This window comes from Bos grunniens, chromosome 5 (genome assembly GCF_055505025.1).
Source record: "Bos grunniens cultivar Pamir isolate PY7600 chromosome 5, Bosgru_T2T1.0, whole genome shotgun sequence".
NCBI lineage: Eukaryota > Metazoa > Chordata > Mammalia > Artiodactyla > Bovidae > Bos > Bos grunniens.
The window spans coordinates 83,516,948-83,539,619 of record NC_141169.1 but is presented as its reverse complement, the minus strand read 5'-3'; the positions used below and the strand labels follow the sequence as shown (position 1 = coordinate 83,539,619).

The 22,672-nt window shown below is 40.5% G+C and overlaps 1 protein-coding gene across 2 annotated transcripts in view; it reads left to right on the top strand.

Moving 5' to 3' along the window:
• BMAL2 (basic helix-loop-helix ARNT like 2) overlaps positions 1-22,672 on the top strand; it is a 97,733-nt gene that overhangs the window by 42,658 nt on the left and 32,403 nt on the right. For both annotated transcript variants that reach the window (XM_086401632.1, XM_086401631.1), the window contains 5 exons: positions 8,857-9,014; positions 14,840-14,919; positions 16,653-16,745; positions 19,533-19,650; positions 20,405-20,548. In XM_086401632.1, coding sequence (XP_086257758.1) covers positions 8,857-9,014; positions 14,840-14,919; positions 16,653-16,745; positions 19,533-19,650; positions 20,405-20,548 — 593 coding nt within the window. The remainder of the gene's footprint in view (positions 1-8,856; positions 9,015-14,839; positions 14,920-16,652; positions 16,746-19,532; positions 19,651-20,404; positions 20,549-22,672) is intronic.

The window sequence follows — 22,672 nt, the reverse complement described above, 5'->3', positions numbered from 1 at the left end:
TGCACCACAGTGGTATTAGGCACACTATTTATAATATTGAAAAATTAGAATATTGAGATATCTAGTAATAGAAAATTATTAAATAAATTATAGCATAGCTAACCAATGGGCCACTATTTAGTCATTAAAAATTATGTTCTTCAAGAATATTTGAAACTAGGAGAAAATATTTATGTTATAGTGTTAAGTGAATCAGACAAGACATGAAAAATTTTACACTGTCATCTGAATTTTATTTTATATATATATATCAATATGTACACAATATAGAACACAAACCTATATGAATACCCTCCATGCTCCACAACTCCTCCCTACCCCCCTTGACTAAGTTAAATAGTCAAAGCTGTTTTTTTATGTATCTAGATAGATGGCTGGGCTTCCCAGGTGACTCAGTAATAAAGAATCCACCTGCCAATGCAGGAGACTCAAGAGATGCAGGTTCGATCCCTGGGTCAGGGAGATCCCCCTGGAGAAGATCATGGCAACCCACTCCAGTATTCTTGCCTGGAGAATCTCATGGACAGAAGAACCTGGCAGGCTACAGTCCATGGGGTCACAAAGAATCAGACACGACTGAGCAACTAAGCACGCACACAGATGCATCACTACGAAAGACGTGTAGGGGAGACCCACTAAAATGTTGATTGTAATTATTTCCAGATGAGATTATGGAAGCTTTACCGTGAATTTTTTAAGTGCCCTTTCAAAAATTAATATGCTTGGGAATATATATTTTAAAACACGTATTTGAATAAAAACTACTCAGCCTGCATGATTTTTTAATCTGGAAAGTATTTTATCACCATCACTTTGGTAGTGGTCTGGTGACTACATTCTGAATGAATAAATACACTGCCATATATGTACCTGTATGTAAGTATATATATACAAATATTTATATACACACATATATACGTTTAGAATTTTCTGCTAAGGCATATACTAATGTGAAAATTAATATGATTGGCAAGTCATCAGTTTCCAGTTTTCAAAATTATTTCTTGTTGTCTAGATGAATTTTCAGACAAAATTAAAGGTCTTAGAGTTTTAATAAATTTTCAGTCTATGTAATAGAGCTATTACAACATTTTTGGCTAAAATTGCTATTTTATTTAATGTTATTTCTGTGAATACACTCCTTTTCAAGATTGGCATGGCATGATTTCTAAACAGAGCAGCAATTATTATTCACTGTTGCTTCACATAGTTATTGTTACCTGATGGAGATGAGGTACCTGTCAGCTTTGGTACAAGAGCAGCTCACCCAGACAATACTAATCATTTCAATTAGGAGCTCAGGTAGCATGTGTAACTAAAGACTTAATAGGAATTAGGATGATTGAACTTAATCTCACATTTATTTCTCAAGAATTACTGAAGATCTGTTTCTTGTAGTTTGATACTTTATCTTGCTTTTTTGAAGAATGGAAGATGGTGAACAACAAGTAAAAATTAAGTCCTTCAGGTACAATGAACCATTGAGAGGGTGTATGGTGGGTGGGGAAAGTCACATATGCAGACCATCAGCTGAAGCAAACAGTGATGTCAAGATAGAATAGATTCATGAATATTAGGTTTTTCTCATCTGTTCTGCTCCGAGATGTAGTGATCATCATATACCTTATATCTTTTTTCTCTATCTACTTGGATAACATTTTGGCTTATGTGTCTTTAAATTTTTCTTAGAATAGCTATTTATTAAAAACAACTATTATTTCCTTGAAGTACTAGAGAAAACCTAATTCATCCAATAGCAAATCAGAATTACTTACAAGGAGCTTCTGATTATTAGGATTCCATCGTCATAAATTCTGTCAATTGTTTCATCATATTCTTTCAACATCAACAAATATTTTTCTACCTCTGGCAACATGGCCAGATCTCAGTTTTGCTTTTTCTCCATTTATTCTTTTTTTTTTTTAATAAGACTTTATGAAACACTGACATGGTTCAAAGTGACATGGTTCAAAATCCTCCTAATCACAGGATTAGGAGCCAGAGCCCTGATAAATTATTAAGCAGAAAACTGTTCTCTGGGTAGATATACCTTTCTTTAATAAAATTCTCCAAGAAACCTTTTCAAGTGCACCCCCTTCAAGTAAAGTACCTTATTCAAAAACTGGCTATCTCACCTTCCTCTCTGTTTCCTGGCTCCCAGCACCACCATTCCTTATTTCCAACTGATGAAAACTGTTCTCATCAGTTCTCATCTCCCTCAAATCCTGGATCTAAGAGAAGACACTTCTGCTGTATGTTCCTGGAATCAGGCAGCTCTGTCTACTGCTACTGTCTGTGTTAACGGGTAATACTGTTAGAAAGAAGAGGTGAACATTCTTCACCTTAGAGGATAACTATTACATTTTTAAAACATAAATCTTTAATATAAAAATTGTTCTTGAATAGACCATAGTATCCCCTTTATTGATCACAACCTCACATGGTGAAGGTACTTGCATAACTCAATGAAACTATGAACGGTGCCATGTAGGGCCACCCAAGAGAATGGGTCATGGTGAAGAATTCTGATGAAACATGGTCCACTGGAGGAGGAAATGGCAACCCACTCCAGTATTCTTGCCTAGAGAACCCCATGAACAGTATGGAAAAGCAAAAAGATATGACACCAGAAGATGAGCCCCACAGGTTGGTAGGTGTCCAGTATGCTACTGGGGAAGAGCAGAGAGCAATTACTAGTAGTTCCACAAAGAATAAAGCAAGTTGGGCCAAGTGGAAATGATGCTCAGTTGTGGATGTGTCTGGTGATAAAAGTAAAGTCCGATGCTATAAATTACAATATTGCATAGGAATCTGGAATGTTAGGTCCATGAATCAAGGTAAATTGGATGTAGTCAAGCAGGAGATAGCAAGATTGAATGAACACTGACATCCTAGGAAACAGTGAACTAAAAAGCATGAGAATTTAATTCAGATGACCCTTATATATATAAGGGTGGATTTAATTCAGACGACCCTTATATATACTACTATGGGGAAGAATCTCTTAGAAGAAATGGAGTGGCCCTCATTGTCAACAGAAGTATCTGAAATGCAATATCTGGATGCAATCTCAGAAACAACAGAATCATTTCTAAGCAAACCATTCACCATCACAGTAATCCAAGTCTATGCCCCAACAGGAGACAAGAGAAGTGAAAGGCAAAGGAGAAAAGGAAAGATACACTCAACTGAATGCAGAGTTCCAGACAATAGCTAGGAGAGACCAAAAGGCCTTCTTAAATGAACAATGCAAAGAAATAAGAGGAAAACAACAGAATGGAAAGACTAGTGATCTCTTTAAGAAAACTGGAGCTGTCAAGGGAACATTTCATGCAAGGATGGACATGATAAAGGACAGAAACAGTAAGGACCTAACTTGAGAGTCCCTTGGACTCTAAGGAGATCAAACCAGTCAATCCTAAAGGAAATCCACCCTGATTATTCATTGGAAGGACTGATGCTGAAGCTGAAACTCCAGTACTTTGGCCACTTGATGGGAAGATCTGATTCATTGTGGGGGGGGAAAAAAACAAAAAACCCTGCTGCTGGGAAAGATTGAAGGCAGGAGAAGATGGGGGTGACAGAGGGTGAGATGATTAGATAGCATCACTGACTCAATGGACATGAATTTGAACAAACTCTGGGAGATAGTGGAGGACAGATGAGTCTGATGTACTGTAGTCTCTCACTTAAGTCTCTAAGTCTCTTGCGATCCCAAGGACTGTAGCTTGCCAGACTCCTCTGTTCATGGATTCTCCAGGCAAGAATACTGGAGTGGTTTGCCATTTCCTTCTCTAGGAGATCTTCCCGACCCAGGAATCTCCTGCATTGTAGGCAGATTCTTTACCAACTGAGCTATGAGGGAAAACCATGCTATAGTCTATGGGGTTGCAAAGAGCTGAACACAACTTAGTGACTAACAACAGCAGACCATAGTACAAGTGAAAGTGAAAGTCATTCAGTCGTGTCCGACTCTTTGCGAACCCGTGGACTGTAGCCTGCCAGGCATCTCCATCCATGGGATTTTCCAGGCAGGAATGCTGGAGTGGGTAGCCTTCCCCTTCTCCGGTGGATCTTCCCAATCCAGGAATGGAACCGGAGTCTCCTGCATTGCAGGCGGATTCTTTACCAACTGAGCGATCAGGGGAGCCCTATATGTTTCACAGATGATAAAATGTTGGGGTGGGTGTATATCTTTGATTTCAAGAATTAGGTTATTCTACTTTTGATGCTTTACTGTGAACATTTGTCTGTTTCTCCTATAACACAGAGATCCTAGCAACTCCAGAGTTTCTATATAAGAAAAGTTTGGGGAAGTCACTCTAATGGGAAAGGGGAAAAATAGGAAATTTGTCCTGATCTATTTTTTAGAGACTTTAGATGAAGGAGTGAAAGGAAGGGGAGAAGCACTGATGGAGCTGACAACCCCCCACCCTCCGCAAAAAGACCATTCTTTGGCTAATGCCTGGAACAAAGTACATGCTTTGGGATGAACAGGATGGCATTCAAAGTAGTAGTTATCCATTCACATATGCATTCATGTATGCTAAGTATATCTATTTATGTACAGATGAATGAATGCATGCATGAGCCAACTTTATTTTTGAAGCTGCAGAACCCTTTGCTTAATGGATTCTTACAGCAGCTCTATCATACCCCACCCCCACTCCAGGAGTCCCTTCATTTCTGCTTTCCTCCACATGGCTCCCAAGACCCCTTGAAGTTTCAGACTTTGGGGAGCACAGTCTGAGGATCAATTTGCTTGCTCCTAGTTATCTACATTTAATTTGAATGCAGCTTCCCTAGTGGCTCAGAGGGTAAAGCATCTGCCTGCAATGCGGGAGACCCAGGTTCAATCCCTGGGTTGGGAAGATCCCCAGGAAAAGGAAATGGCAACCCACTCCGGTACTCTTGCGTGGAAAATCCCATGGACGGAGAAGCCTGATAGGCTATGGGGTCTCAGAGTTGGACACGAGTGAGCAACTTCATTTTTACTTTCACTTTAATTTGAATGCCATCCTGTTCATCCCAAAGCATGTACTTTATTCCAGGCATTGGCCAAAGGTGAATGGTTTTTTGGGGGGCGGGGCATGAGGGGGTTGTTAGCTCCATCAATGCTTCTCCCCTTCCTCCCACTCCTTCATCTGAAGTCTCTAAAAATAGAGCAGGACAAATCTCCTATTTTTCCCCTTTCCCATTAAATTGACTTCCCCCAAACTTTTCTTATATAGAAATTCTGGAGTTGCCTGATCTGTGTGTTGTAGGAGAAACAGACAAATATTCACAGTAAAATGTCAAAAGTAGAATAACCTAATTCTTGAAATCAAAGATATACACCCACCCCTCACATCTTATCACCTGTGAAACATGTCTTATCATCAGTGTTATCTTCCTGTTTATTGAGAGCATTTTTCCATCTTTGTGATGCAGTAGATAATGGTACATCTTACAGCTGATGGTGTCCTAGACTTGATGAAATGTGGTAGTGGTATATTTGACGAAACAAAGTACTGAGGTGGCTTTGAGAGGGATGTTAAAGAGAGATTCCCAGAGGAATAAGTCACCTGGGTTTTGAAGAGGGACTAGGATTTTTTTCCAGGAATATAGGAGGAAGGACATTCTAATCCTAGAAGAGTGCAAGACATAGAGGACATGGGAGCTGACTTCATGTGTTGGAGGATAGAAAGTTATCTGGCACTGCTGCTCTACAACACCCAGACCTGTAGGGCGAAGGAATGGAGAGGTGAAACAAGAGATGAAGGCATGAGCCAGGTCATGAGAACACTGGGATGTCATTAGGGAGTCTGGACTTTCCTCTTTGGCAGTGAAAATGCATGCTAGCATCCCTTATGCAATGGGATTAGATGATTTTATTTTAAAACAATAATTCTGGAAGTCATGGGTAGGATAGAGTAGATAAGGAAGATACTTGAAGAAGCAGTAATATCAATTCAAAGGCTTTTAGGGGTTGTGCAATGAGTATCATGGAGCTTCCCAAGTGGCACAGTTGTAAATAATCCATCTGCCAGTGCAGAAGACATGGGTTTGATCCCTGGGTCAGGAAGATCCCCTGGATAAGGAAATGGCTACCCATTTCTGTATTCTTGCCTGGAGAATTCCATGAGCAGAGGAGCCTGGCAGGCTACAGTCCATGGGGTCACGAAGACTTGGACACAACTGAATGATTAACACTAAGACAGTAACAGGTGGATGGAGAGAAGCAAAAGACATCTTTAAGAGATAATTTTAAAACAAGAATTTATAGGAGTTTGTGACTATCTGGTTCTTCCAGGTGAAGAAGGATAAAGGGTCTAGCATGAGTCCAGTGGTGTCACCAATCAAGATAAGCCTTATAAAAGGAAAAGGAGTAATCAGGACTGGCAGAGGAAGAATTAAAATGAGGCCAGTTGCAAAGAACACATTCAGTTTGGGATTTGTTGAGTTTTAGGGTGCTTTGAATCACTGATGTACATCCTTCTAGTTCTAAAGTTCTGGAATTGGATGAGATATGAGTGAGATAGGGATTAAATGGTTAAGTAGCTTATGAGTTGCTGTAAAGCCTTCTGAGAGAATGGGGTCTCTCAGGGTGAAGCTATAGGGGGAAGAACGAGTAGTGCCAAGTAAGGGATCTCAGGGTACCAGTACTGAAGGACAGAGGAAGAGCTGAGGCGGGAGGATGGAGGAGCAGAAGCCAACGAAGACTGAAAAATGCCATCAGTGTCCAGTGTAAGGCAGGGAACAGCTGGGGTTGCATAAGATGCGGATGACTTCTGCTAGAGTAGTTTTAGTGGAGTGGGGGCTGTGGGAGGTTGCTTTAATAGATGGAGAGACGCCTGGGAAGTGGAAGGTTGAGTGAGATGACAGCCTCAGGAAGCTGGCCAAGGAGGGAAGAGGGAAGGGGGAAAAAATCTCTAGATTTAGGGAAAAAAAAATTTTCCCCCTAAAGGGAAGAGATTTGAGCCCATTTATTGACCCGTAGAAGGAGTTGTGAAAGAGAATGAGCTCAAGATGCTGGTTACTTGCCGGGGACCAGCCCCGGCTGAACCAGGGTATTCGAAGGAGAGACGGCGTAGGCGAAGATCAGGAAACAATTGCTTAATTAAACGTTAATTAAGGATATAAAGAGTAATAGAATGAGGATAGCTCAGTGAAGAAATTCAGTGGAGAAAAGAGGCTGAAATAAGGATAGCTCAGTGAGGAAATTCAGTGGAGAAAAGAGGCTGAATAATTCAGCCTGAAGGTAAGAGAAAGAATGACATGGTGAGACCAAGTTTCGGTGAACAAGGCCCGCACTTTATTTTCCAAAGTAGTTTTTATACCTTAAGTTATGCATAGAGGATAATGGGGGAAGGGGTAGAGTCCTGTAGTAAGCCAGGCTTTCTTCCTGCAAACTTATCATATGCAAAAGTTTAGGTGATTTGCATCATCTTCTGGCCCAGAGGCCTTTTTCTCTAAAGGTGATTATTCTAAAGTCAGGCGCCAGCCTCCAAAAAGCATTAGATAAAGTTGCATTCCTACAAAGCAAAGGTGTGGTGGGCTATAACAAGAAAAAGAATTAACTCAAGGGTCCCAGGTTACAAACATTAAAGCTACTATTTACACCAACTATATTAATCAATACACTGCCAGGGACACAGCAGGTAAGGGATATGGAGACTTAGCAGCAAACATTGGCCCAACAAGTGAAAATCCCTTCACCAATACAATTTCTAATCAATCTTTTAACTGCTCAAAGGAATCTGTATTTAGACAGTTTAGAACATCTCCTGCCTCTCACAGTTGGGAGGCTCTGAACAATCACATGTGGCCGGAAAAACCTATTCAGGCAGGCTAGAGGATTTCCAAAGGAGTTTGTAGGTTAAACACTGTCACACCCAGGAATTATTAACTGGAGCTGTAAGCTAACTCTTTTTTCAGAGAGGTAGTGGGGGACAGCCCCCCATAAAGTCAGAGGTGTAGGTGAAAGCACAAAGCAGAAAGTAGGCAGACTCTGGTTTTGGGGGTAGATTGCTCGAGAATTTCCAGGGAGACTCCTGAGGCTTGATCCCGCCTTTGCGTATGTCAAGCCTCCTTCCTCATGACCTTTGCCACGGGCGGAGCTCGCTCCCCACAGTTACTGTTCAAGGGAAGACCAGAGAAGTTAGCTTTGAATAGAAGGCAACACATCTCTTTCTCAGGGGCTTCCTGGGTGGTGCAGTGGTAAAGAGTTTGCCTGCCAACGCAGGAGATGCAGGAGACTCGGGTTTGATCCTCCGGTTGGGAAGATCCCTGCAGAAGGCATGGCAACCCACTCTAGTATTCTTGCCTGGGAAATCCCATGGACAGAGGAGCCCAGCGGGCTACAGTCCATGGGGGCACAAAGAGTTAGGCATAACTGTGCACACACGCATACACGCATATCTCTTCCTCTAAGAGGGAAGTGGAAAAAAGAAATCCACCTCACCTCTCATGTGCTAAGTCACTTCAGTCGTGTTCGATCCTATGTCCAACTTCAGTCATGCGACCCTGTGGGCCATAGCTTGCCAGGCTCCTCTGTCCTTGGGATTCTCCAGGCAAGAATACTAGGGTGGGAAATCTTATTACTTGCAGATTTTAGGGACTAAGATCAGAAGGGAAGGAGCAAGGGTAGTGCAATGGGGGTAGGGGCAGGAGGTGGAGGCTGGTAAAAACAGTGTGAACAGCGCCACTCCTGTCGCAGCCCGTCCTGCCTCATCCCTGAATGCCATCTGCAGGGTCAAAGTCAGGAGGACGAACAGCGGGAGCTTGCCGGCCCCACCCATGCTCCTGCTAGTGCCCCTGGGGTCCCTGAGTGTCTGCTGAATGTTAAATATAACAGAGGCGCTTTCTCCTTCTTAGAGAAGCTCATAGCCAAACTGAAAAGCGGAGGAGAGATAAAATGAACAACCTGATTGGAAAACTGTCTACGATGATCCCTCAGTGCAGTCCCATGGCCCGGAAACTGGACAAACTGACAGTTTTAAGACTGGCTGTTCAACACTTGAGATCTTTAAAAGGTGAGTTGGAAGACGGCCTCGACACTCGGGTTTGTAAAGTCTCCCCTGTAATTGAGGTCCCTGGTTTGTTGTTTTAGGCTACTGAGATTTTATACAAATGTGTCTTTCAGCTTCATGGATATTCATTTTGATGCTCATCCATATTTCATAGGTGGAGAAAATACTAACTTGGATGTCAGAAAAGTTGGTTTCACTGAACTCTTCATCTTAGGTTTACTCTGTGAACTTGAAAAGTCTTTACATTTTTACTTGTCTTCCCAGGTATAATATTAAGGTGATGATACTTGTCATGCATACCTAGTTTAGAAGTTCTGAAATATTTGGTTATGATAATTTAAAGTTATTGTCAGATTTCCATTATTAGAAAAGAAAAACTCTTTAAACTCATCAATTTCTCTTAAAACTTCATTCAGACTTGTAAGTAGTACCTGAAAATGCATCATGCCTTACTATTAGTGTCTCCACTTACTAATATAGTCTCACATAAACCAAGATAGTCTTACATATTGGGTGAAGGAGGTCCTCAGCTGATGAGGATTGAGGTATGCATGATCATTTCTGACTTCGAACTCAAAAAAATAATTTTATTTACTTATTTGTGTACTTTTGGCCATGCTGGGTCTTTGTTGCTGTGTGGGCTTTTCTCTAGCTATGGTGAGCAGGTTTCTCACTGAGGAGGCTTCTCTTGTTGAGGGCACGAGGCTTGCGGTAGCTACGGCACATGGGCTCTGTAGTTGTGGCTCCCAGGCTCTAGAGCACAGGCTCAACAGTTGTGGTGCACGGGCTTGGCAGCTCTGTGGCATGGGGGATCTTCCTGGGTCAGGGATCGAACTCATGTCTCCTGCATTGGCAGGTGGATTACCACTGAGCCAGGGAAGCCCTGAACTTGAATTTTAGATCAAAGTGTAATAAACATTCTGTGTACATGTGTAGTTAAAATCACATCTGGTTTGGGAACAAACCCGGTCCAACTTGAGGGACAGAACGATGGAAATAGACTGGGGTTTTAGATACAAGAATATTGGTGACATGAATTCATTTTGATACTGTCTGAAGACCTGGGCAGTGAGTTTTCTGCAGACTGTAGAGGAGACTCTGAAGGCTCAGTTTTGTAAAGATATGAAAGATTATAGTGAAATCTTGCTCAAAAAGTATTAAAAAGGAATAAGCAAAGGAAAGGCAACAGTCTTATTTAGATTCTGTCCTGAACTGCATGCCAGGAAAAGGACAGTCTGTTTCAGGGAGAAGGAAGTTCTGTGGCCAAAACACAGATTTTGAAAGTTGACTTAAAGTGGCTTAGAGGAGAGTGATGTTACCTGGATTCCACGTGCAAACTGGAGCCCAGACCAAGAGGATCTTACTTCATAATGAACCAAAAAATCCTGACAGATCTACTCAGATTGGAGGAGGAAGGGACATCTACAAATTAGGAAGTAAAACTAGAGACAGCTATTACAGGGCTATTTAATAGTAGTTTGTGCAAGTTGTGCCTTAAAGCACCTTCCTTAAATCTCTGCAGATGGTAAAAAACTGGCTTGTGCACTCCCGCCGAGCACAAGTAGATCTGGAGAGCAGGCTGTGGGGAAAGCAAGTACAGCTCTCGATCCCTTCAGTACAGAATGCACAGCAGGCCTGGGGTTGGGGGACTGCCTGGCAGGCCTCCCTCTGGGAGCAGGATTGGTGGTCTTTTGTTCATAACAGCCCATTGTGAAAGAAGATTCTCTTTTATTCACAACTAGGCCTTGCATAAGTTGTGTGAATATTTCTCTTAAATCTGTTAGCAATGAACATTAGCAGGTTCAACTGAGGTCATTTGATTGCAACCCTAAAATTATCCAACAGTTTTCACATTCACAGCGTTCTGAGGGAGGAGGACCTGAGGGAAAAGCTATGAATCAGCAACCTAATTCAATACGTATGCACTGAGCATCAGCTGAGTTCTTGTTCTGTGCTGGGGTTAGGCAAATGAAGGAGGCAAGGTCTCTGTGCTGGGGGCGGGGGGTGCGTGGTGGATAAGGAATAGACCCAGGGAGAGATTATTAACACCCAGTGTGATTAATGATACGTGGAAGTATGCATGGGATGTGCTGCAGGGCAAGCTCAGTAAGGAGGAATCCCTGTCTAAATCCAGATGGGGTTCTTTGGAACATAGCATAGATTTCACCATTGGTCCTTGTAAACTGAAATGAGATGGTCTTATCCTCATCAGACCTTAGTGCTACCCATGGATGAGATGACATAGAGCAGCTGGGGCTTCATTCCAGTGCTCTGGCCAGAGGGTACCCCAATTCCATCCCCAAAATGCCTAGATGCCATGAGAGGGTTGCATGTGGATGGTCTACAGATAATTACTCTGAAGACAGAGGATGTGAAATGATTTTTTTTTCTCTACATTCTACAGCAGTGCATCTCAAATTATCTGGGTAAAGGGCAAGTATTCCCTTTCCCTATCCATTGTAAAATACAGCACAATTAATTAAGGGGGAAATGCTCATAGACTGGTATGTCCCAGCAGTTCAACATTTCCATGTGTGTGTATGTTAGTCTCTCAGCCATGTTGGACTCTTTGCAACCCCATGGACTGTAGCCTACCAGGCTCCATGGAATTCTTCAGGCAAGAATACTGGAGTGGGTAGCCTTTCCTTTCCCTGAGGCAGGTCCTCAGGGACGTCCTTGAGCACAGTGTTTCTTAATGGTGGAGGTGGTGGTCCGAGGATGAAGAAGAAGAGTTGTTATTGTCATATTGATCCTTATTTATCCTTATCATGATAATGATCATTGTCATTATTACTGTCATATTGTCATTTTCAATGATGATGAAGAACACAAAATAAAATGACAAATGACGATGAAGAACACAATAAAATAAAATGACAATAAATGACAATGAAGAACTTAGTAAAAGTAAGTCATCATGTTCTGCATTTGTTTTTGCCACTAGAATCTGAGAATCAAATTTGTCGCTGCCCGATGGCAGGAGTACAGAATCGCACACCATACATTGTTAGTTCACCATACATTGTTAGCTCACTTCACCCTAACTTCGGCTCTACACTGACTGCCGTCTTTGCCTCACTGTCATGTCCTCACGTCCTCACTCATCTATTTAGCCGGGGCTCACTCACTCTGGCCGACTGACTCTGACCAGGTTACCTCAGCACAATTCTGCCAACCTGGCTTCAAGCCAGCCTGCAAGTGTCACTGCCTCGCTCACACTGATTTATTCCTGTGCCAGCCGAGCACTCAGGTCTGCATCTTTAGCCTTTGCTCAATTCCCTCCTACAAGTCTCCTGGGGACTGATAACAATAATAATAATAACAAGAAGTCATGTGGGGAGATTCGTTGAGGGCTACCTAGAAGGTAGATTCCAAAAGAGCTTTCTTTTGCTTATGTCAGGCCTTGTAAGGATGCTGCCAATCTGAGAAGAATTTACCAAATCATTCCATGAGGATTTTTTATTTTCTGGTTTTGTTCTTTCCCCACCACTTAGGTAATTGGTGTTGATGATTTAGTGGCTAAGTTGTGTCCAACTCTTTGCAACCTCATGGACTATAGCCCGCCAGGCTCCTCAGTTCATGGGTTTCCCAGGCAAGAATATTGGAGTGGGTTGCCATTTCCTTCTCCAGGGGGATCTTGCCAACCCAGGGCTCAAACCTGCTTCTCCTGCATTACAGGCACTTTCTTACCATCTGAGCTACCAGGGAAGCTCCAGGTAATTGGTGAGTTTGGGCTGTAAATTCATCCAAAGGCCAGTTAATGGTTAGCCTGTATCAGAGTGTTACCCCCATCTTTTTTTTTTTTTTTTGCAAAAACATCTTTCTTTGAAGTCCCTAGGAGGGGTTGCTGTTTAGGGAAACTGGGAAGCGTAAGGAAGGGAAATTTGATTTACTTTTGAATCACCCTTGCTTAGAGTTACCTGGGCTGGGTGAACAGTCCTCTGCGCCCCCTTGTGGCCATGGAGGGCTTTCCCTGTAAGACTTGGTGGATGTCCTCAAGACAAACGTATTACTTTTAGTTCTTCCTTTACTTCTCTCAGGTCAAACTTTTACCTAGGTTTGACCTGATCATCGCGCTGGATGTAGCACAAGCTGGAATCAAGATTGCTGGGAGAAATATCAATAACCTCAGATATACAGATGACACCACCCTTATGGCAGAAAATGAAGAGGAACTGAAGAGCCTCTTGATGAAAGTGAAAGAGGAGAGTGAGAAAACTGGCTTAAAACTCAACATTCAATAAACTAAGATCATGGCATCCAGCCCCATCACTTCATGGCAAATAGATGGGGAAACAATAGAAACCGTGAGACTTTATTTTTTGGGGCTCCAAAATCACTGCAGATGGTGACTGCAGCCATGAAATTAAAAGGCTCTTGCTCCTTGCTCTATGACAAACCTAGACAGCATTTTAAAAAGCAGAGACATTACTTGGCCAACAAAGGTCTGTCTAGTCAAAGCTATGGTTTTCCCAGCTACTGGAAAAAAAGATTATAAAGAAAGATTATAAGAAAATTATAAAAGATTATAAAGAAAGTTGAGTGTCATAGAATTGATGTTTTTGAACTGTGGTGTTGGAGAAGACTCTTGAGAGTCCCTTGGACTATAAGGAGATCAAACCAGTCGATCCTAAAGGAAATCAGTCCTGAATATTCATTGGAAAGACTGATGTTGAAGCTGAAACTCCAATACTTTGCCCACCAGATGTGAAGAACTGACTCATTGGAAAAGACCCTGATGCTGGGAAAGACTGAAGGTGGGAAGAGAAGGGGATGACAGAGGATGAGATGGTTGGATGGCATCAGCGACTCCATGGACATGAGTTTGAGCAAGTTCTGGGAGTTGGTGATGGACAGGGAAGCCTGGTGTGCTGCAGTCTCTGGGGTCGCAAAGAGTCAGACACTACTGAGCAACTGAACTTAACTGAACTGATCTGATCATTCCTTACCCTTTTCCAAGCTCTTCTGGTTGCTTTTGAGACTTTCCTTTCAACATGATGAACTCTGTGAAAGGGCTTGAAATGAATGATTTCATTTATACTTCATACATTTTGTATACTGTCAGAAGTCTCCATATGGTCTTTAAAGGTTCATATAGAAAATCCTATGAATCCTTAAAATTTGCTTAGAATTCAATAATCTTCCTATTCAGGATAATTCATATGATCAGGTGGTTTTTTTTTTTTTTGAAAGGAGTATTTTTTATTACTTATTTGACTACCTCTGGTCTTAGTTGTGGCATGCGGGATCTTTGTTACCTCACGTGCACTCTTTTGGTATTGTGCTTGGACTCTCTAGTTGTGGCACACAGACTCCAAGCATTCAGGCTTCAGTAGTTGCAGCACATAAGTGGGCTTAGTTGCTCCAAGGCATATGGGATCTTAGTTCCCCAACCAGGAACTGAACCCACATCTCCTGCATTGCAAGGCAGATTCCCTTAACCACTAGATCACCATATGATCAGTTTTAGGAAGCTAAGAGATTATAAAATAACCAGAGTCTTGAATATTGTTGTGTGTTATTATAATGTTATAGATAATATATTGCATTTTTATCTCTTTTCAATATACAGCTTTTACTATCTGTACATTTGTGTATAAAGGAATAAGTAGCTCTAAGAACTTATCTGAAAGCAGGAAATTGTAATCGAGTATCAAAAAAGAAAGAGAATAATTATAGAAGAGATCTTAGAGTATGCTAGAAAAGAAAATACCATCATCCTTGTCATTACCAATAGCAGCCCCAGAATTGCTAATATTCACTGAGCATCTACTATATTTCCATCTCTACTTGATTTTCAGTTAACTATATGACTTCTTTATTTTTAGGTATGACAAGTTGTTACCCAGGAAATAATTACAGACCTTCATTCATTCATGATAATGAGCTCAGACACTTAATTCTTAAGGTAAGTAAAGAGATATGCTTGTCTAAGTTGTATTGTCCTTTCATTTTTGTCTGAATAGGAGGAAGATTTTCTTCAGTTCACTTCCTATTGTAAATGTACAGGAATATATATTATGTCAAATTTCCTTTAAGATAAAAATTTAAGTTATCACAAGTAACTGTGTCCATTGTATCCGACTCTTTGCAACCTCCTGGACCATAGCCCGCCAGGCTCCTCTGTCCAAGGAATTCTCCAGGCAAGAATACTGGAGTGGGTTGCCATTCCCTCCTCCAGGGAATCTTCCCAATGCAGGGATGGAACCCAGATCTCCCTCATTGCAGGCGGATTCTTTACCATCTGAGGCACCAGGGAAGCTCGTGTCTTGTTAGTTTGAGCTAATGAATGTAGAGGCAGAGGATGGGCATATTCCAAAGAGAGAGCATAGCTAGTCTTCAACGCTAAGCTCCTTATGCTTCCTGACATGCTCACCTCGCACACTGTAAGCTCTGTGCCCCTCTATTACCCCCTCCTTCAAAGCCATCTATCTTGTACTCAATTCCTTCAGGATCCTGTCCTCTGCAGAGCCAGCCACTGCTTACTGAATGAATTTTTAGTTAATGCTTTGCCATTTCTGTCATCATCATTTCAAATGCATCAGATTCATTGGTCTAGAGGTTTATTTGATGTGGAAAATATGAGCATGTCATTGGCTTATTCTGCCCCCAGGAGGCAATATGTGTCTTGATCTTGTGCTGTTACTACTAGGCTTTATGCCTTTGTATGACTAAACAGAAAGATTTTATTTACATTTGTCCTTGAATTTTTTTAAGAGACCCTTTTTTATCTGAACAGCTGAATTCAAATATAGTATTCCTGATGCTTCCTTTATCCCAGTCTGCACAGTCCTTCCATCTCAACACATCCACAGGCAACTGTTATGGATGTGTTTTGATATGTTTACAGAGTTTCTATATGAGTATAGAACTTGACACAGGTAATTTTTATATTATGAAATATTTCAATTTAATATTGCATGCCTGGACTTTCCAGATGAAAAACATTAGTTTCGACTGGGGTTCAACTTGATGTTATCAATCTTTTTATATAATGAGAAAATTTCTTAAAATTAACTTTACTAGCTCTTACGACCACTCTTTAGTTTTATTGCTACAGTAATTTTCTCAAAATCTGAATGTATATGTATGAGAGAGACAGAAGATCTTTTATTTTTTGTGTAACTCCTTTTTTTGAGATTATTTACATACCATATGGTTTTTAGTATATTCACAGTTATGCAATCATAATCACAATGCAACTCTTTTATCATTTTTAAAGAAAAATTTTAAATATTTATTTATTTGGCTGCACCGGGTCTTAGCTGTGGTACATGTAATCTTTAGTTGAGGCGTGAAAAGTCTTACTTGTGGCATGTGGGATCTAGTTCCCAGACTAGGGATCAAACCTGGGCCCTCTGCATTGGAAGCATGGACTCTTAGCCACTGGACCACCAGGAAACTCCCACAATGCAATTTTAGAACATTATCATCACCTTCAAAAGAAACTCTACCCATTAACAATCCAATTAACTTGGTTTTGAATTGTTTACAATGCTCATTAGAATTTAAACTGTGGATAGGTTAATACATCAAGAAGAGCAAAATAAATCTAATGTCTATACCTACATAAATCAGTGAACCACGTTTCCCTCAAGATCTTTTAACGTATTCACCTTGTATTATATTTTTAAATCCTAGACTGCAGAAGGCTTCCTATTTGTGGTTGGATGTGAAAGAGGAAAAATTCTCTTCGTTTCTAAATCGGTCTCCAGAATACTTAATTATGATCAGGTATCCAAAACTGAAGATATTTCTTATTATGTTTATTTTTTTTAAATAACACATATATTGAAGCTTCTTAACTCTTTCTTCCCCCTGGGTTGTGGGATTGGGTTCTGCTGAGTTAGAATTTCAAGAGAGATGGGAAGATATGTGGAAAAAGTATGAATTTTTGTTACTGGCAGGAGTGTTTACTTCCTTAAGTAAGTTATTTCATTTTCTTGAACCTCAGCTTCCTCCTATGTAAAAAATGGAAATCATGATTATACCTGTTTTTCAGGATATAAACACATTAAATAAGATATCATATTTGAGTGTTGGAAAAATATTAGTCACCCTTGCCTGTTTCCTCCAGGAGAGAGCATTAATATTTATTAAGCTATGTGCATTGTGAAACAGCTTTGGCTGTAGGCTCTGGCAACAAATTTTGAAATACACCCTTTATTTAACCAGCACTGTGATTGGTTTGTCTCATTTTTGAACACCATTTAATTTAAACTAGTTACTCAAAAACTATAGGATTGAAACCAACAGAGAGAATAAACTAGTACATGTGGTCTCCTTTAAAACAGAAATATAATACAATAATATAATATAATAGGTATATATTATAATATGTAATATAAGATAAGATAATATAAAGATAACAGCTTTGATCATAAATAACTCTCATCAATCTCAGCCTATATTCTCCCCAAAACTTGAAAATATGGAGAGATGGAAGGCATTCATAGATAATAAGTTAAATAAAAGAAATAGATAGTAGGAACCTACATACAAAAGGAGTGAAGACCAAAGGAATCATGCAGCTGATTTGATTATTATATTTTCTAATTAGAAATAGAGAACATCACTCACATAGGTACACACCAAGATACTTGACAACTGAAGATAGCTCTTAAGTTCCAAATTAGTGACAAAGAGTCCGGTCCCACTGGACACTGACTTTGCATTTCAGAGACCATGAGACTCACTGACTGCTCAGGAAGACTTTGGGATTCCTGTGGTATAGGGTCTTGTCCTCAGCTTTTCAGCTTCAGAAATCTGATCTGTCTGTATAGCAGAGACTGATACAACATTGTAAATCAACTATACATCAATTAAAAAAAAAACTAATTTGCTCTGAAGCAGAGTTCTGGGCATAGACTTATATTAGCCAATCACACAATAGACTGAAGTATAAATCAGATTGCTAGCTTTTTTTTTTTAAGTAGAGCTAGCTAACTGCCTTAAAAAAAAAAGAAGAAAGAAACTAGCAATCTGATTTATACATCAGTCTATTGTTTTTCTAGTAGTCATGTATGGATGTTAGAGTTGGACTATCAAGAAAGCTGAGCACTGAATAACTGATGTTTTTGAGCTGTGATGTTGGAGAAGACTCTTGATTGCAAGGAGATCCAACCATTCCATCCTAAAGGAAATCAGTCCTGAATATTCATTGGAAGGACTGATGCTGAAGCTGAAACTCCAATACTTTGGCCACCTGATGTGAAGAACTGACTCATTGAAAAAGACCTGATGCTGGGAAAGACTGAAGGCAGGAGTAGAAGGGGACAACAGAGGATGAGATGGTTGGATGGCATCACCGACTCAATGCACACGAGTTTGAGCATGCTCCAGGAGTTGGTGATGGACAGGGAAGCCTGGTGGGCTGTAGTCTCTGGGGTCTCAAAGAGTTGGACATGACTGAGTGACTGAACTATACTGATCTAACTGCCAAGCACTCCAGGCCACTTGGACCAGCTGGTCCATTTGTTCTACCTCCCATTGGAATGTCTACTTGGGTAATAAATTCAGAAGAGAGCGATCACTGTGGGCTTCACATGTGAAGTAGAATGTCTGCTAGTTTAGAGCAGAGAGGAGGAGGAAGACATTTCAGGTTTGGAGAGGGAATCTTGGAAGTTAGGGAGTAAAAGGCAATTGGCTAGCTTGGCCAGGGAACTGAATTTATAGAGAAGAGATAGTGATTTCCAGGTGATGAGACCATGCAAACAAAGTCATGGGCCAAGGAATGCTCTGCATGTGGGGAGAAGTGAAATGCCAAGTAGGAAGGAGGTGTACCAAGTTGGGTTTGGTTTATCAATAGTATGGTAATTTTTTAAGGCCGTATGGTAAATTTCTGAGTCACATCATGACATCATAGGTATTCTGTGTCTTTTATATTATTCTGTAATATAATGTTTTTACTTTTACCAATGAAAGTGAAAGTGAAAAGTGTCTGACTCATTGTGATCCCATGGCCTATACAGTCCATGGAATTCTCCAGGCCAGAATACTGGAGTGGGTAGCCTTTCCCTTTTCCAGGGGATCTTCCCAACCCAGGGATCAAATCCAGGTCTCCCTCATTGCAGGTGAATTCTTTACCAGCTGAGCCACAAGGGAAGTACAAGAATACTGGAGTGGGTAGCCTATCCCTTCTCCAGCAGATCTTCCTGACCCAGGAATCAAACTGGGGTCTCCTGCATTGCAGGTGGATTCTTTACCAACTGAGCTACCCAGGAAGCCCACTCTTTTTTTCTTTACCACTTTTACCAATGATTAAGTTTAAATAAAAGGTTAGTTATTAGGTATGTGTATGTGATTTGTGTGTATCCAATTATGGGTCTGTGTCTATGTACTTTTTCTTGTCTGCAAGTTTTGCTCTGCTTTTAACACTAAGGTAACTTCACTCAGTGTAGTTGATGTATCCAAGCTTAAGAAAAAGCCACTTTAACCAAAGAAACAGTATCATTTGTTTGTTTGAGGAAACATAGAAATAACATGATACTGATTTTAAATGAACTTCTACCTTATAAATAGGCTAGTTTGATTGGACAAAGCTTATTTGACTTCTTACATCCAAAAGATGTTTCCAAAGTAAAGGAACAACTTTCTTCCTCTGATATTTCACCCAGAGAGAAGCTAATAGATGCCAAAGGTAAGTACTCATTTCAGCCTTCTTATCATTTTATGGAAATATAATTCTTACTTAAAAGTACAGCAATATAGTTTCTTGAAAAGTTAGCTAATTATAGTTTTATCAAGGGGAGAATTATTTAATAACTTTATAATCATCAACCTCAGTTTTAAAAATATCGCTATATAGAAAATTCATGTATCAAAGCAAATATATGAAGATGCTTTTGGGAAAATGTGATTACTTCATATTCTCTAGCTTTCATATGCTAATAAAATCTTTATTGGAAAGTGTTACTTGGGATAAAAAAATTGCTGGAGTTTTTTTATTATTTAGTTGTTTGCTAAGGGATAACAATTCTCTTTCTCAAATATGTTAGGTCTTCTCAATGTGAAAGACCTTGTATAATTGTTCTTGGGAAGTATACATATTCTCTGTCTTTTCCAGAAATACTTCTTTTCTCTGAAACTGCTTATTGCCTAATAATTGTTTATCATATAAAATAATGATGTTTTATGCCACTGATACTATTTTAGTTAAGTTTTTAAATGTAACTTTTATTTCATTTAAGTTATTTTTACTATCTGCCCCCCTGGGGAAAAATATAAAGATAAATTGCAAGTGATTATAATATATTTTTTGGTGTGTTTCACTTTGGGGTTTGCTGTACAATGGTGTCAATAACCATAGATGACCAGAACACATGAGGAAATACATTTTAAATTTATTTGAAAACATTTTCTTCCTATTCTCTTGCCTCCTTGCACTATGAAAGCTGCTTTGCAAGTTCACAGTAATTTCCACACAAGTAAGAGTCATGTGTATTCTGGCTCAAGACGATCTTTTTTCTGTCGAATCAAGAGCTGCAAAATCTCTGTCAAAGAAGAACATGAATACTTACCCAACTCAAAAAAGAAAGGTATCATCTTTTTGAAATATCAAGTGATTTGAGGCATGGATGTAAAATTAATGTCCTAATATTTTCTACATAAAAAAATAAGTTGTATGGTCAAGGTAGGCTATGGTTTTTCCAGTAGTCATGTATGGATCTGAGTAGTCATGTATGGATCTGAGAGTTGGACTTTAAAGAAAGCTGAGCACTGAAGAATTGATGCTTTTGAACTGTGGTGTTAGAGAAGACTCTTAAGAGTCCTTTGGACTGCAAGGAGATCCAATAAGTCCATCCTAAAGGAAATCAGTCCTGAATGTTCATTAGAAGGACTGATGTTGACGCTGAAACTCCAATACTTTGGCCACCTGATGCAAAGAGCTGACTCACTGGAAAAGACCCTGATGCTGCAAAAGATTGAAGGTGGGAGAAGGGGATGACAGAGGATGAGATGGTTGGATGGCATCACTGACTCAATGGACATGAGTTTGGGTAAACTCCAGGAGTTGGTGATGGACAGGGAGGCCTGGCATGCTGCAGTCCATGGGGTCGCAAAGAGTCACACGACTGAGCGACTGAACTGAACTGAATGGTCAAGGGAAATACTGAGGTCAAAAGCATTTATTTATCCAATAATTATGGCTCTGGTGAATCAATTCCATGTTGAATAGATCCAGTTATAAATGAATCACCTAATCTACACAGCAGTCCATATGAGAGAAAACATGGCGGCCAGTGCAACCACCTCAACACAGCTGAAATCTCTTTGATGTTTGATGCAAGTTATAACTTGAGTAGAGGCTAACACTAGCAAGGTTTCTAAGTCTTTTAAGGATTGCCAAATTAGTTTATATCTCCTTCTGAGGAAAGCAGATTTTCCACATGTACTTATTCAGTACTAATATTTCAGTCATCTCTTTGTCATGGTGCATGGCTAGTGCCCAGTATAACCATTTAACTTCTGTAAAACTGGGTCTTACCCCCTGGCCTAGAATTTTACTCTTTGCTTCTAAACCTTGCAGTCCCACAAGGTTAATTTTCAACCTGTCTATTCTTTTTGAGAACCATTCTCTGGGCTTCTCAGGTGGCTCAGTAGTAAAGAATTCGCCAGTAATGCAGGAGATGGGGGTTCAGTCTCTGGGTCAGGAAGATCCTCTGGAGCAGGAAATGGTAACCTACTCCAGTATTCTTGCCTGGAGAATCCCATGGACAGCAGAGCATGGTGGGCTACAGTCCATAGGGTAGCAAAGAGTCAGACATAACTGAAGTGACCTAGCACACATGCACACATGGAATTGTGTCCCTAAAATTCATATGTTGAAGCCCAATGTGGTATTATTTGGATAGGACCTTTGAGATATAATTAGATTTAGGTGAAGTCATGAGGGTGGGGCCCTCATGCTATATTTAGCACCCTTCTAAGAGGGGAGCCCAGAAGATTTGTAGTCTGTGAGCGCACAGTGAGATGATAGCTGTCTGCAAGCCAGAAGTCAACTATGCTGCCGTCCTGATCTCAGAACTCCAGGTTCCAGAACTGTGAGGAGATAAATGTCTGTTGTTTAAGCCACTCAGCCTGTAGTACTTATTATGGGGGGCCCAGCTGACCAAGACAGCAAACAACTTGGATCATTTTCTCTATGGTAATTCTCGTAAGTATTTCTGAAAAGGCTCTGCCGTGGGAACCAAAGGAATCTGGGCTTTGTGGAAAATAAATGTATGTTTAGTAAATTGGCATATTACAATTTATCTTGAAAAATGGAACTACAAGTCACAAATCGGTGGTAGGATTCTGCCTTGTCTAGGCTTGTCCTATCTTTCACCTTGAATTTTCATTTCAGTTTTTGTCAAATTCTAGGACAGCACATGACTGAATATACACAGTTAGTCATTGACAATAGGGCTTCCCTAGTACCTCAGGAGTAAAGAATCCACCTGCCAATGCAGGAGATGAGGATTGGATCCCTAGATTTGGAAGAGCCCCTGGAGAAGGAAATGGCAACCCACTCTAGTGTTCTTGCCTGGAGAATCCCAGGGACAGAGGAGCCTGATGGGCTGCCGTCTATGGGGTCACACAGAGTCAGGCTGAAGTGCCTTAGCAGCAGCAGCAGCAGAGATCATAAGCTATTCAGTCGCTCAGCTGTTTCTGATTCCCTG